This window comes from Manacus candei, unplaced genomic scaffold (assembly GCF_025592945.1).
Source record: "Manacus candei isolate 608988 ecotype Guabito, Panama unplaced genomic scaffold, ASM2559294v1 h1tg000018l, whole genome shotgun sequence".
In the NCBI taxonomy this organism is placed as follows: domain Eukaryota; kingdom Metazoa; phylum Chordata; class Aves; order Passeriformes; family Pipridae; genus Manacus; species Manacus candei.
This window is the reverse complement of record NW_026138066.1, coordinates 13,485,122-13,500,345: the sequence shown is the minus strand read 5'-3', so window position 1 is coordinate 13,500,345 and position 15,224 is coordinate 13,485,122. Positions and strand designations below refer to the sequence as shown.

General features: G+C 43.5%; 1 protein-coding gene across 3 annotated transcripts in view; it reads right to left on the bottom strand.

Moving 5' to 3' along the window:
- TMEM178B (transmembrane protein 178B) overlaps window positions 1–6,911 on the bottom strand; it is a 238,156-nt gene extending 231,245 nt beyond the window's left edge. For all 3 annotated transcript variants that reach the window (XM_051784774.1, XM_051784773.1, XM_051784771.1), the window contains exon 1: window positions 5,083–6,911. In XM_051784774.1, coding sequence (XP_051640734.1) covers window positions 5,083–5,464 — 382 coding nt within the window. In that variant the 5' untranslated portion in view covers window positions 5,465–6,911. The remainder of the gene's footprint in view (window positions 1–5,082) is intronic.
- Between the last annotated feature and the right edge of the window lie 8,313 nt (window positions 6,912–15,224).

Below are 15,224 nucleotides of genomic sequence, written 5' to 3'. Positions count from 1 at the left end.
TCAAGCACAGATTTTAAACAAAGCATTTGGATTCTTCAATGCATGCAGGATACATGAAAAAATGGCTGTCCTAATTCACCTGGCAAAGCCATTTCATTTTAAAAGTCCAATGCAGAGCATCACAAACTATTGCGAGCAGTTTTACAAAAATAAATCATTTTAGTCCTAGAGATAGCTGCAAGTAGCCTCTCTTCAGGCTTTTCCATTTGTGTATAAATAATCCCTAGTGACGGCTGGAGTAGTCCTGTTAAGCCTGTCTTCCTCAGTTGTATCTGACAAACCAAAACAGAGAATGCTTTCATCCCAGAAATCTTGCATATTATTTGAGGTGGAGGTAGGCTGCACAGGAATTACTTAGGGGTTTTTTTTTTCAGTGGTGGCATGGGCTAAGTATGCTCACAATAAAATGTTTTAAAAATAGGATTTACTATGAGTTCCATGGATCTCGGGGGAAGAAGGAAGGTAAAAGGAGGGTTGAAATAATAAGGTCATTGTAAATTCTATTTTTTTTTTAAATAAAATTGGATTCCAATGGCAGGCAGCAGAGCTTCATCCAGTCAGGTTTAACTGGCAGCCTTCCAAAGGCAAGATGAAAGGTCCTCTGAGTAGTAATTGTCTAAATGGAACAGACTCTGGTTACTGTGCAACTTCTTCATCTACTTTATTGTACCTTTATAATTAAATGATGTAATTCCTTTTTTTTGCTTTCTTGTTCTCCTCTCAACTACTGCAGGAAAGCATCTGAGCAACATTGCCACAGGATGCAGACAGTCTCTGTGGCTTCCCATTCTTCTTTCTGGGTCACTACAAGTCGTATCCAAGGAGTGGTGAGCTGCTGGTTGCCAAAGCAGGACAGAAACTCTGCCTTCTCCCATCCACGAGTGGACACTTACCTGCATTCCAGCTGTCTGCTTGCTCAGTGGTGGAGGCAGTTGGTTCACTGGGAGTGGTTGCTAGGGGGAGGGATTGTGCTTTTGCTAGAAATTCCGTGGTTAACAGGCTAAGAGTGGACCTAATAGGATATAGTGAACACTGTGTTCAAAGAGGCGTTAAGCAGCAGGGCTATTTAGTTTGTGGAGAAGCCTGGACAAACACCTGAAAATTGGAAGAAGCTTAAAGTATTGTGCTGAACAATCCCAGAGCCAGCATTTCCTGACTCTGCAAGGCTTTAGGGATCAGGAGTGAAACTCTGGTCCTGAGATGCTAAAAAACTTGATGAGATGCGAAAGCAGAGGAACAGCTCTGTTAGCTCTTTCTTTTTGACTGGTTTTTCTGTACCAGAGTGTTTTCCCTTAGTCCAAGTAGTCCATTCCCAGAAATAAAGACTATTCAGGTGAGGAAGAACATCAGTTTGCATGTTCAACTCCAATAATTTCTTTATTGACTGTAATTTCTGTTGTTTCTGGTTTAATTTTTTTTTTCCCATGATGACAAAGAGAACAAATTAACTGCCTAATTTTCATGCAGCTTTAGAATATTCTTCAGGCCTTTGGTCTCATCTCATGCTTGCCTGCCTCTCCCTGATTATGTTTACTTGTGACAATCTCCTTTAATTCACTGCGTATTTACCTAATTGTATTATTTTGAAGTATGCACATAGGTTCTATGAAAATGTAAAAAAAGGATAGGAGAAATATAAAAAGGACCAACTATTTTTTTATATGCAGTAGTGTCTATTATATCTATGTAAAAGAAACCTTAAGTAACAGATCTCCAGTTTATCTAGCAAAATCCAACCTAAAAGTCTTGATTTATTTCCCAGAAAGTAAAAATTAAAAATTAAAAAATACAGAATAGAATTACAGAAGTGACATAGCCTATTAGGAACAGAACTGTTTTTTAAAATCACTGGTATCAGAATACTACCAAGTACCACAGTGCCTGATCCTACCACAATCCATTGCCTATAGCTTGTATTAATTTCAGCAGAGTTCATAAGCAGAATAACTGCAGGGTATTTGCAAAGCTAGTTAGGCTCTTAATGACCATTTTTTGTTATCCTTTACAAATCTACCATTCTCAATAGACAAATCTACCATAATGTCAAAATAGACAAATCTACCATTCTCAATACTGAAAGTTTTGCCTAGGGAAAAATGTAGGATCTGTTTTAAAATAAATGGATCACAGATTCTGTCCAGCATTAAAAACAAATAAACAAACACAACCCAAAACACTTAATAAAGTTTACATTCACTTACCTATAGCATTACACCCAATATTTGGGACCAGAATCTGCATTAGTTTATCTAGTTCAGGAAGAGGTGTGCTAGATTAAATTAAGAGAGGAAGGAGAGTTAAACATTCTCTTTTATAAGGTATTTGCCCTGGAGCTCAGAGAGAGAGAGAGAGATTTTATCTGTGGAGAAATACATACCCCAGTCAGGTTATTTTATTGCTACAGGTAGAGAATATCTGCAGCCCTTTTCACCTGCACAGGGCATACTCTCCCACAGCACCCACCCCTGCAACCTTTAACTCCCAGGCAAGTGTCTGTCATGGAAGTAAAGACTACTTCTAGTTTTTACTTCCAGGACAGATGATGTTGGGTTGAACCTGGAATACCTGCCTTGTTTTGAACTCACAGCTGTTCCCAGCATTGGACAGCAACAACACTTACTTCACTTTCATCATGTGAGGATCATAAAAAAAAAATCTCCATTTTTATTTCTGAGTAAGTCAAACACTTTATTTTATCAAACTGCCATTATATTTGCTTTTCTATGTTTTAATCTGGAGGTGCCAAAGGAACACAGACCTCTATAGCATTTGTGTGTGACTCTTCATCACAGCTGAGAGCTATAGTATAGGCAGATCCTCACTGCAGAAAGGCCATCAAATGAACTAAAATTTTGGTGTTCGGTGTTCAGTGTTCAGAGCCTCCTTCCTTTAACATTTCTCTCAGTGTACAATGAACTTCTCTAAATGTGTATCAGAAGACCTTTAAGGAAGGCAAGGAGTGACACACACCCGTGTTTGCACATACCTCCCTTTCGTGCACAAGTTGCACTTCTGACCTTGGGGCAGTGACTCTTCGAAGTGGCTCCCTGGCCACTTGCAGACACGAATGTCCAGGAGCGTGTGTGCAGGAACACTCACTGCACCTGAGCCTGGGAATCCCTTGCTACCAGCTGAATCCTGGATATTGAGTTGGTTCACTAAACACACTCACACACGCTCATTCACACGCTCATATATGCACAGGAACACACACAAATTGCAGCAGGATCTTTCAAAGACCACCTTCTCCTGCAGTTAACCACCTCAGCTTGATTTGTCACATTTTCTCTACAGTTAACACTTAGCAGAACTGCCATTACAGACAACCCAGTGCCAGGCAATTTCAGCTTTTACTGGTAAGAGAAACGGACATTCCTGAACTCAGGACAAGGCAGGCAGGGAAAGAGGAACGAGTCTCACTTATTTCAAGATGAAAAACCTCTCTAATAACTGCAACTCCATTTGCCAAAGGTGAGCTCTGGTGACATGTTCGCCCGCTGTCAAGGTTGAATTTGTTTATGCCCCAAGCACAGTGAGCACACGTGGCAGAGCAATCCAGCCCTCCACGGCAGCCCAGCATATACACATCCTCACCTAGACAGGGAATAGGAATGACTCCCTTGGCACTGAAACCAGCAGCAGGGTGTCTGGGGTGTCTGGGTACTGACAGGCTTTGGGCATGTTCACTTGCCCATTACAAATGGGACTGAAGACAACAATCTATTTCATAGGAGTTGTTACACAGCAGATAGATATCGAGGGTCCCTAGCAACACAGACAGAATCCCAATCAGTGATCCAGGCTCCCTGGCATGCCATCTGTTTGTACTGGTTTGGTGCAAACCTGTAACATGCTACTCACCTCCAGCGCTCACTTGCAAAAGATAAGGAACAAAACATATACATGGGCAAACACGTGTGAAAGATCACCCCTCATGAATAATTAGCTTTGAGCAATAATTCCACTCGTAATGTTTGAAGAGGGAATTAAGGCAGGCTGTCAAGGGAGTTTGGGATAGAGGACACACTTAGCAGACAAGTATTTTAAAAGATTGCACTGTGTAAGAAACAGTGATTTCACTATGATGGAAATAAACCAGTGGGGAATCTTCTGAATGCAAGGAAAGAACCATGGGAGGGAAATGTTATCCTGTAGTATGGAGTAACCATGCTGTGGGTAGCAAGGATGCCGTCATCCTTTACTGAAACCCTCATCATCCTGCAAAAACATGCATCTTCTGTAAACAGGATGTTTAGGCTGGGGTTTACACCTGTGTCCCCTTCCTATACTTCAGATCAAAGAAATGTTTGGGACCATCACCTTGAATCATTACCTTGGGGGAAAAATTAAGACGAAGGACCAAAAGAGAAAAAAAAAGACAGCACAAAAATGCTACAGGCGAACAGATGCATCTCCACCCCAAGAGAAAATTATTCCTTTCTAATAAATTCATGTAAGGTTTTGTAGATATTGAAAATATTCCAAAACATAGCTCAGTGTAAACAGCAAGCTGGGTTTCCTCCTGCTCTTTAGCATTTCTCTTTGTTTACTCTCCATTTGAGAATTAAAAAAGCTTGCATGTGAGCACTGCAAATGGTGTATTTCAGGACTGATGGGGTATTTGGTAAGGGAATCAGAAAATGCAGACATATGTAGCATCCAATAAAATATTCCATGCTTTGCCTGAGCCACCAGGGTCAAACATAATTAAAAAAAAAAATCCAGTGTCTGCTTTATTAATATTTTTATTTGTGTTTGAAAAATAATCTGATACCATGGTGATGGGCAGACTGTATCAAGTGTAGAGAGAAAGACATGAAAGAGACATTCTGGGGTGTGTCTGCTCTCACCCCCACTGCCTTCTTGCTCCCAAACCCCATGTCTCAGCAGTGGAGACCCCATGGGAAACTGCCCTGGCAGTGCTTCTGGAAGCAATGCCCAGCCCAGCCAGTTCACTCAGTGCAAGGAGAGGTATTTGGCTGGAAACAGCAGCTCCCATCTGTGAGCCCAAATGGCTCTGCTCAGCCCCTGCTCATCTCAGGAGGGCCTGGCATGTTCGTTTGGTAAAAAAACAGCCCTTACCTTTGGCAATCAGCTCCTCCAGCTCCTGGTCGAATCCCTGTCGGTGGCATTTCCTCCAGAGCCCCATGTTGGTCGAGTTGTACTGTCTGTTGCACTCGTCGACTGCGCTCATAGCAAAGATCTGCCTCCTGTTTCTTGCCAAGAGGAGTTTCCCTTCCCAGCGGTCCAACCTAGACCTGCTGGCCCTGAGAGGCAGGTTGTTGTTGGAGTTATAAATGAAGCCAGGATCATTTCTCTTTGTGGTGATGCTCTTGCACCTCTCTCTGTGCTTCCTGGCATCAGTTTCGTACCAATGGTCAGAGCAGATTGCCACAGCCAGCATGCCCAGGGCACACAGAGCTAAAGACAGGCCAGCATACAGCAGTAACCTTCCAGCAGCCATACCTCAGCTTCACAGAAACACCATGGACATCTTCACAACAGGCAAAGCCCTTGGGTGTGAGACCACGCAAAAACCTCCAGAGCAGCTGGAGTTAGGTGTCACTTGGCAGAGTCTGCCTCAAACATCCCCAACTCCCGTGGCTCACATCCACACTGCAGAGGGATGCTGAGAGCGCTACAAAGTTCTGCCCTGGAGGCAGTCCTGGAGTCTCATCTGCCTCTCCTCCTCTACAGAGGAGACCTGGCGAGGAGAAACACAGCCTTGCACCTCCAATGGGAGCGAGCCAGTGACCCACCTACACAAAGATGTCCTGCTTCCCTCACCACGAGCACCCGAGTGACAGGGGCTGAAGGGATGTATCCCCCTGAAGAAACCTGATGGCTGATCAGTCCATTAATCTCTTGCAATCCGGCCAGCTCAGAAATCCAGAAGAGATGGCTTTTAGATCAGCAAGCTCACCACAGCATCGTCACAGAGCAGAAAAGTTCAACAGCTTGACATCTCCCACTTGCAAGCAGCCAGTTGTCCCGTTTACAGGAATGGGTGACTTGTCTTTTGTCAGCGGCTCAGCAAGAGCATCGTCGTCTGAATGGTCGGTCACTTGCTTGGGTTTAAAGCGGGGTCGAGGGGGAGGGAGCAAGAGGGGGGAGCAATCTGTTGTTGTTGCTGGCTGCTGCTGCTGCTGCTGCTGCTGTTTGAAACCGTGGTTAAAGCATACCCTCCCCGGCTGGCTCTGGAAACGCGGGCGCGCACGGCTCTCTCCCTCAGCAGACTTCGCTGACAGTCACTGGCATCTTGGCTTCGGAGACACCTCGGCTTCTCTCTGCCAGCCTTGCCATTCGCTCGCCTGCTTTATTCGCCGGCGCTTTCATCCAGGCAGCCCAACGCCGCGCTCCCTTCCTTCCCCGGCGGTCCTGGACAGCGCTCCGGCAGCCTCCCGGCTCCCGGGCCGGGGAGAGGCGGCGGGAGCAGCCGCAGCCCGGCAGGACCCGGCGCCGGCCGCGCTCCGCCCGCTAGGCAGCACGGGGGGCTGCCCTCGGCCCCGGCATCCTTCTTCCACGCACACACAACACACACGCTGCTGCCCCCCCTTCCGCTGGGATCTGAAAAGCTTCCTCCGTCCCCGGAGCCGGGATGTGTTGTGCACAGTTTTCCTAACACGGCGGCACGTTAGCCATCTGCAAGATGAAGGCAGGCGGGCAGGGCTACGGCTGGCGGAGAGGATGCTGAGGAGCGGGGAGGGGAGGGAGGTCGGGGGAAACCGAACCAAAACAAACCGGGGTGGAGGGGCGGAGGGGGTGGGGTGGGGGAGCTACACACCTTACACGGGGAGAGGAAAGCAGCCCCTAACTGTTGTCAACAGCTTTCGGTCTGCACCATTTCTCTGCCATATGGCCCGATCTCCACGTCGGAGCTGAGATTTTTAGCTCAGCAGCTTCATACGAATCGTATCCCCAGCATCAGCAGTTATATTTTCAGACATATTTTTTTTTCTCCTTAAATTTTCACTCCCTTTCTCTTTAATGGGAATAACTCACCCATTTTGTAGAGATCAAGTGCAACAGAAGGCGAGCTGGAGTCCCCAAGCTTTAGAAATCTCATTTCACCGTTTTTAACCCAAATAAATCCAGTCTTCTGTATACCTGGGAATCTTTCCTTGTTCAAACACCGAGCCCTGCAGCCTTGGCCGAAGCCTACAGATCGAGCATACAGAGCGCTGAGCCAAAAGCCAGTGATGTCACCCATGCAACGTGAGACTCATTTCTTATTTCTCTATCCTCCTTAAAGATAAACTGCACCACTTCCCAGGCAGGAAATGTCGAAGCCTTACTTTCTTAAGAGGGGAAAATGTAAAACCTGGATTTAACTGGATCCTGCTCATTCTTGGTCACAAGCCCTTACACTGTGTCAACCAAGTCCAAGACAAGCAGAGTTGTTTCTCACTGCACCAAAAAAATCCCAACCTACCACACAATACAGAGCATGAGCTTGAAAAAAATCCCTGGATTTGAGACCTTCTGTGTCATCCAAAAGACCGAGGCCTTCATACTCTGAACTGTACTGTTTAAAAAGGAAATAAAAATGGCCATTTCCCTTGCAACAAAAAGCTCTGGAACCTGGCACATCCTGATTTGTGAGTACCACAGCATCCTGGAGCTGGCAGAGGAACCTAGTTAGCCCCATCCAGTATTTGGCTCCCACACAGCAGCGACTCCTCAGCATGAACAGGAAACAATGCAGTTGCTCCTACTGCACCAAAAAGTCCACAGCCCGACGCCTCTCCACAGATGTGTGCTGTAAAAATGTACATCCACACTGGATCCTACCAACTTTTGGCCCCTGGATCCCAAGTTGTGTCATCTGAATTGAAAATAAGCACAGCCTTTACTGGAGCCCTGGAGCTGGTGACAGCCATCAGCCCCAAGAGGGGGAGTCCTGGGATTTTACTGGCTTTTAACCTTAGCCACACAAATTATATGCTCTCTCCAGTGGGGAGAGCAGAGGTGGAATGCAGTAGCTCTTTGTGTATCAGAAATACATACCTGGATTTTCCCATGGAATACAGCTGCAACATGGAAAAAAAAAAAAAAAGAAAAAAAGCCACACATGACTGGATCATAACAGGTTTTGGCCCCAAACCAAATTATATTATCAAAAAAGGCAAAGTGACTCTTTCCATTTTACCTGGTAAAGCCAGGTCCCAGGTCAACTGGGATTTTCAGCTGCAGAAGGATATCTGTCCCATTAAACCATTTTTGGTTTGAAATGTCCCATACTCCCCAACCCCCTTGCATGCTTATGAAACTGGCAAAGTCAATCATCCAAACCATAGATGTTACAATAATCCATATCTGCTGAAACAGCTCTATTGCAAGATTTCAATGTTATGTTATGAATATGAACTGTATCTGGAAAGCTCTAGATAAAGTTAATTGTTTTATTGAAACAAGGCCTCTGGTTTAAATTTTTTAGCAGTAACTTCCCTTTGTTGTTAATAATAAAGACAAATATTTGAGGATCTAAGGTTTCTTTAAAAATAGTTCAGCACAGATGGATCCACTTCTATAACTGGATTTTTCAAGCAACCACATGTCAGTAGATAAAAAGACCTACATTTTATAGTGGGCTTGGAGCAGCCATACTTGTTGTCTGTTCAGAGATAAAATTTAGAGGTTTGTGGTCAAAAAGCTGCTGGCTCCTACAAGAAGATGACAAACAGGTTTCTGGTATTGCACCCACATAGAGATGAGAGTGCACCTGGATTTCTTTGTCAATTTTTAGCATCAAGTCCCAAGCCGAAGGATGAGAACAGGGAACAAACCTAATTTTACCAGCCATATTTTTTGGTTGATTGTTGGTTTTTAAATTTAAGCACAAAAGTCTGCTATATTTACTCTCTATTTAGAGTGAAGGGGAAAACAAAACTGTTTTCTGTCTAAATATCCAGTTTACACAGGACTGGGAGACCGAGGCTAAGAGCAAAATGGAGGATCCAGCTACAAGAACTGTTTTTCTCATGATACTGGCCAAAGATATATTCAGGGATGGGAAAATCATATAATGTAATCATACCTACATTTCTTTCTAATCAAACATTAGGATTACAGTCCAAAGAGCCAAGATTTGGTTGGACCCAGAGAGGTCCAGGTGCCAGGTTTTCCCATCACACTCCAAGGCAGTAAGATAGTTTGGGGCAGGGGGACTTTGTACCTGGAGAAGCCAAACTTGTTCCCTCTTCTCATTCTTTAACAGGGATTTGAAAGCCAAAAATTGGCATGTAGTTCCAGGTTTTATCTTTTTCTCTGAAAAGGAATTTCAATGGCAGTTTCTATGCCTTTTTTTTTTTTTTTGCTTGCATTTGTAGCTTTATCAGATGGCAGTCTACATCCTCCTGCAAGTCACCTTAAATATATAACTGTAGGAGAAATTGTTGGATTTCAGATGAACTCCACTTTAAGAACCAAAATTTTTTCCCCCATATCATCATTATTCCTCTCTTTTCAGGAGGGGCAGAATATTGCTTTCTGTAGGCATCGGGAACCTTTCCTCTGTCTCTTCCCAGGATTATTACAGACAGCCCCTTCTCAGCACAAACAGATCATTATTAAATTCTCTTCCTCCCACCCCACCCCCTCCTCATCACAGGATGCGGGAAAAAACAATCCTTGTCAATCTTCAGGTGAATGTAAGCTGAAAGAAAGACATTCAGAAAAAAACCCTGCATGCACTCTTGGGCTGCACAGAAACCACTCCCGACAGTGAATTAAGAGCATCTCGGCAAAGGCAGCTAATTCATGGGTCTTAAATCAATCAGGGGGTGAAAATACAGTTTTGGTAAAAGCTGAGGCTTTCTTTTCTGCAGATTACGATTTCAGTGATCCAGAGGGAAAGCTAAAGCTCATGGGTGCACAGAAAAATGTCTGAAGGCATGGGACAGAGAACCGGCTCCCAGTGAGTCTGTTCAGAGCCAGTTCCTTGTGACGAGCCGTGCGCTGCCTGCTACACCTTACTACGGATGTTATCTTACAGATAGGGCCAGTCTCCTCTCCATTCCCTCCCGGGATTGTTTCCGCTCTCCTTAGCATCCTCCAGCGACCAGCGCCCACCGCCTCTCAGGAAAGCTCCAGACACAAAAGCAAAGCGAGCGCCTCTACCAAGGTACACAGAGGTGGGGTCTTGGGCTAGAAGGGGAGGAAGGGCAAAGTTTGGACTGCAATTTGCAATTTGCTCTTTTTTCATGTTTTTGTTTTTTTTTTTCTGTTGGTGGTTTTTTCGTTGGTGGTTTGTGGGGTTTTTTTAACATCAAAATGACCTCCACCATATTCTTCTTCTTCCTCCTTTTTTTTTTCTTTTAAAGAAAAAGAATTCAGTGCCATCTAGTGGGGGAGGGGATTGAGCTGCCCATTCCACAGGATCTGTACTGCTAAATTCAGTTGTTCAACAGGGAGAGAGAATCTTCAGTATTTCCCTGTTCTCTCTGTGATCTTCACCTCTTGAGAGGTGACGTTTAATTTACATGGGCTCCAGCCTTCATTCTTTGTAATGAACCACCTACTGAAGACATAGGACCTTGTACTAGTGTTGTATTACCTGGGACAGCGCTGGCTCTGGAGGCAGTTTGCTGCTCTAATTACAGGATTTCAAATACAAGACAGTAATCAAACCAAACACAGATATAACAAATTATATCTGCTAATATTTTTTATCATTCCAATGCACCTTGGGTACTAGTGTACGTGAATTCTCAGCATGCCAGCCCTTCTATTAACACAGACATAAAAGATGCTGCCATAGAAGCATCTTATGATAACTCCCACAAACACTTGACCCATCAGTCAAACAGACTTTGGGTGTTCAGGTGACTCAGAACCAAGCAGAGGCTCTATAAAGGAAGATCTGGACCAAAAAAACACTGTATAAAAACTTTGCCATCTAAACACCAGGAGTTAACCACTTGTTAATGTCCCTTCTATTTTTTTTTTAATAGAAAAAGACATTTTCAGAGGTAAACATCAGCCAGCTGCATAAACACTGGCTAGCCATACACACACACACACAGAGACACAAACACACACACACACACACACACACACAGAGATTAGGCAGACAGCTGTCTACACACTCGTGTTTATCTGTGCACACACTGGTATCTAGCTGCCCACACCAGCACCTAGCTGGACATCTTCTGCTCTCCCTACTGGCCACTCCCAAAAGAGATTTGTTTTTCTCTCTCTAAAAAAAAAACATTTGGATTTCAAAGTTAACCAAGTTAGTGAGTATCAGATTTAAGATCAACCATGCAACATTAATTCGCCCTGCATGCAAACACATTATGATACAATCTTTAATAACATGATTTTTGTTTCCATGGGTCTCCTGCTTTTTACAGTGCAAAGGATGGATGCTGCTCACTTAATGAACACTATTCAAATTTTCTCGTATCCTTATCATCCAATGTGTGGTGCATGTACTGTTTACTGCAGAGCATCCAGACCTTGCTTTGCATACAGAATGATTAATTTCCTCAAGGGCTTTTCTATAGTGGTGCTCTAATCGTAGTGTTGGAGGGTTGGGGTTTTTTTTACAATCATCAATGAGTTCATCTTCACAGCTCTCTGCTGAGGAACAGAGATAAAAGCCAATATTTTCAAACATGTCAGTGTATTTTGGGTGTTCCATTAAAGGGCTCAAAACCAAACTTCTAGAGTACTTAGCACCTTCTTTCCTCAGAGAACAGCTCCCAGTCACCTTGGCTCTAGACACAGTGGGCAGTATTCTCACAGATTAGTGCATGGGTGACTGAAACTGGATAGACAGAAAATGGGGACCACCTGGACAGAAGTTGGGAAGAATGTAATTTTTTTGAGTCACCTAGCTTCATAACAGCAACTCTTACGAAGGGTGAAATACAATCCAATTTTCAATTTCAATTCAAATGCCTTCACCATGTGACCATGATTTTTCCCACCTGTATTATTCATCTGCTAGGCTCACTACACAGCCTCCAAACTCTCCACCAAACAGCCACCATGTCAGGATGACAAAGTCCTGGTTCATCTGTCATCTACCATAAATGGAAACAGTATCTGGGCAGAAAGTAGGATCCGATCGTGTATCTTACTTCATGACCACAGGACACAAGTGAATGGCAATCCATGAGCAATCTTTATTCTGGTGTTTTCTAAGAGTCTTGATTTACTGACCTGAAGTTGTGATGAACAGGGGAAGCACACACGAGGTGAGACAGAATTGGTCAGGGGGCCAGGAGCTGAATGGAGTGTAGCATCAAAAGAACAGGTTTATTCTGGGAGGAAGCAAAATGAATTGCTGGGCAGAAAGCAGGAAGACAGGAAGGTGAGGAGTCCTATATCATCTTTTTCAATAAAGCTGAGGGAATGGCCAACACTAAATGGCCTCACACAGATACAGGTAAAAGAGTAACCAGCTAAAAAGAACCACAGTATAATGTTGTTTTTCCAAAGACAAAATGAAGCAAAAGACTGGTGGCTTTCCACTAAAATTGCTTCCCCCTGGGAAAACTTACCCTATTATTTAGCTGTCAAATAATATTCAACTGTCAAAACTGCATCATTGTTAACAACTTAAGGCTACACTGTGCACACAGCTATGTATGATAACCACTGCTTCTCATGAGAACACCTCCAAGAATATTTTCAAGCTCAGGCAAAATGAGGATGAACTACTATAAACTAAACCTTTCCCCAAACTGCACAACACAGACATCATGGTTGGAAAACATCAGCCCAAGCAGTTAAAGTTTAGCAGAGCTATAAGCTACTGAAAACAAGGCCTGTTAGGCAAACCTAGTCTGCTGAAGGCATTATCTCTGCATTGCTGCACTGCCTCCACCCAGACCGAGAGTTCTTGGGCACTGTGGTAATCTGCAGAGTGACTTGGGAGCTATTGCTCCACCTTTAAAGTTGTTGCCACCAGTTTTAGGTTTTTCAACAGGTTGATAGAATGTAAGTCAGGCAACATTTAATATGTTGAGTACTAAAACAAAAAACTCAGGAGAGTTTTTTGTCCCTGTCTCTTGAGTTCTGAGTAAACACTCAAGTGCTTCCAATGCCAGAGGAGCAACAAGAAGAGATTTAAGAAAAAGAAAAGACCTAAGCTGTGCATGTGGAAGCCTCTACTGAGAGAGAAAGTTTTGCTTGGAGACAACTCAGCCAAAGCACAGGGGCAATATTTAGCCCTCAGGGCTCTTTCAAATTCATCTCCCTACAAGAGAAAACACATCTTAGCCCTGGCTCTCACAAGCAGAGATTCAGCTCCAATGTGATGCACTCTGTGATCACAGCAGCCACTCTGTTGTGTCCTGCTTATTGTCTTGCCAGCTTGGTAGTCAACATCTTCATATTCTACAGCTTCTTCTCCTCTGAGCTGGACTAGGTTTCACAGGAACAGACCTGTTTTCCCAAAAGCCTTGCTAAGAGGACTGTTATTTCATACAATGCCCTCTGTACTTCCCCCAGTTTACCTCATGGATGCATCAAGCCCAGCCTCCTACCCTAAATCCTGCTGCAGGAAAAGCCCGTTGCCTGCTGCAGTGATGAAGGTGACATTGCTCTGAATGCAGGAGTTGTATAGCAAGGTTACTTGCTGCCTAAAGCCAGCTACAAAAGGAAGATGGCTCTCCAACATCACCGTCATTGGGCTCAGCTGAAAACAGGAGATAGTACTTCATTAAAATTCATAGATCTTGTGACTTTTATAGAAATAGCAAGTAGAATCCAGGATGGCAGAGATGAGATATTAGGGCCAAAGAGTAATGACTGAGAGCAAAAACTCAGACTTCTGGCTGCCAATAATAAACATATTTGGTAAGAAGTGACTTTTATTCTAAAAGCTACATCTAACACATTGATCTTCAATATATTAAGGCCTGAATAATTCTGATTTTGCTGTACTGCATCGATATGTAGTTCATATAGGCAGCCTAATATCTGCAGCACTGTTACTTTGCTTGACGTGGCAAGTCACACTGTACAACCTTACCTAAACTTCTGACAGATTCCAGAACATGTTGTTCATTCCCTGAAAGACTTTTGGACATGGTTTCTATCAGCAGTGCTATGTGAACTAATCACTGAAAGACAGAGCCACAGTCTCTGTAGACCGATAACATGGTGTTTTGTAGTGAGTGTATCACATCCATGACTGGATCCCAGCTGCCAGTTCAATTGGTTGCTTCTTTTAGTCACAAAAGAAGAAAAAGGATTAGTTAAAAATCAGAATTCATAGATGATAAGAAATCATGATGTAATGAACTGGAAAGAAAACCAATAAGCAAAATCAAAAATAGCATCTGCTTAGAAAAACTGTATTCTCTACAAGCACTGCTTCATTTTGGAACATGACTCAGAAGACCTCAGTCTTCATCTATTTCATTTGGCTGTGAAGTCCCAGCAGAGTAGATTAATTTAAATTTAAAAAAAAAAATTGTATACATACATATTGTGTGCCTCTGTAATAGCAGCTGACATCTAGGATGATAAACTCTCTATTTAGACACAAGTATGCTTCTATCCTAAACAGTTTTGCATTTACTTCTCTTCATTTATTATCACCAAGTATATTTGCATCCAAATAAAGTAGTTGGTTCTTCAGAATTCATCCATTTGTGCAGTTCATTTCCCCACCTCAAGCTTTATCACTGTGAAATCACAACTTGTAGTTGAGGATTTGATTAGATCACAAAAAAAGGATTAGAGCTCCAGATGGGACACATACAGCAGGAAGAACTGAATGCCTAAGCAAGAAGACCTGGTTTCTATGCAATTGCCATTGGTTTGTTAGTCTTAACCAAGAATGAAACAAAGAGAAGGAAAAAAAATCTATACATTTCATGCTACCAGTGCTCATTTTGTAAGAGAAGGGAGCAGCTGCTTAAGGACTGTTCTTCTTCTGTCAACACTGGAAGGGATACTGAGCAAGTTTGCAGATGACACAAAACTCAGAGGAGCTGTTGACTCCCTCAAAGGCAGGGGGGCCCTGCAGAGAGACCTCGACAAATGAGAGGGATGGGCAATCACCAACCATATGAAGTTCAACAAGAGGAAGTACTGGATTCTGCACCTGGATGTAAGTACAGACTGGGCTACCCTGACATAATTAACAGCAGCTTCATGTCACCCACCAGGACTGAAGAACTCCAAACTAAAACCAAAAAAATTATCTGTTTCCACGACTCTGCCTTCAAAAGACTGTATGAGGGGGAAAGGTTGATCAATGATGT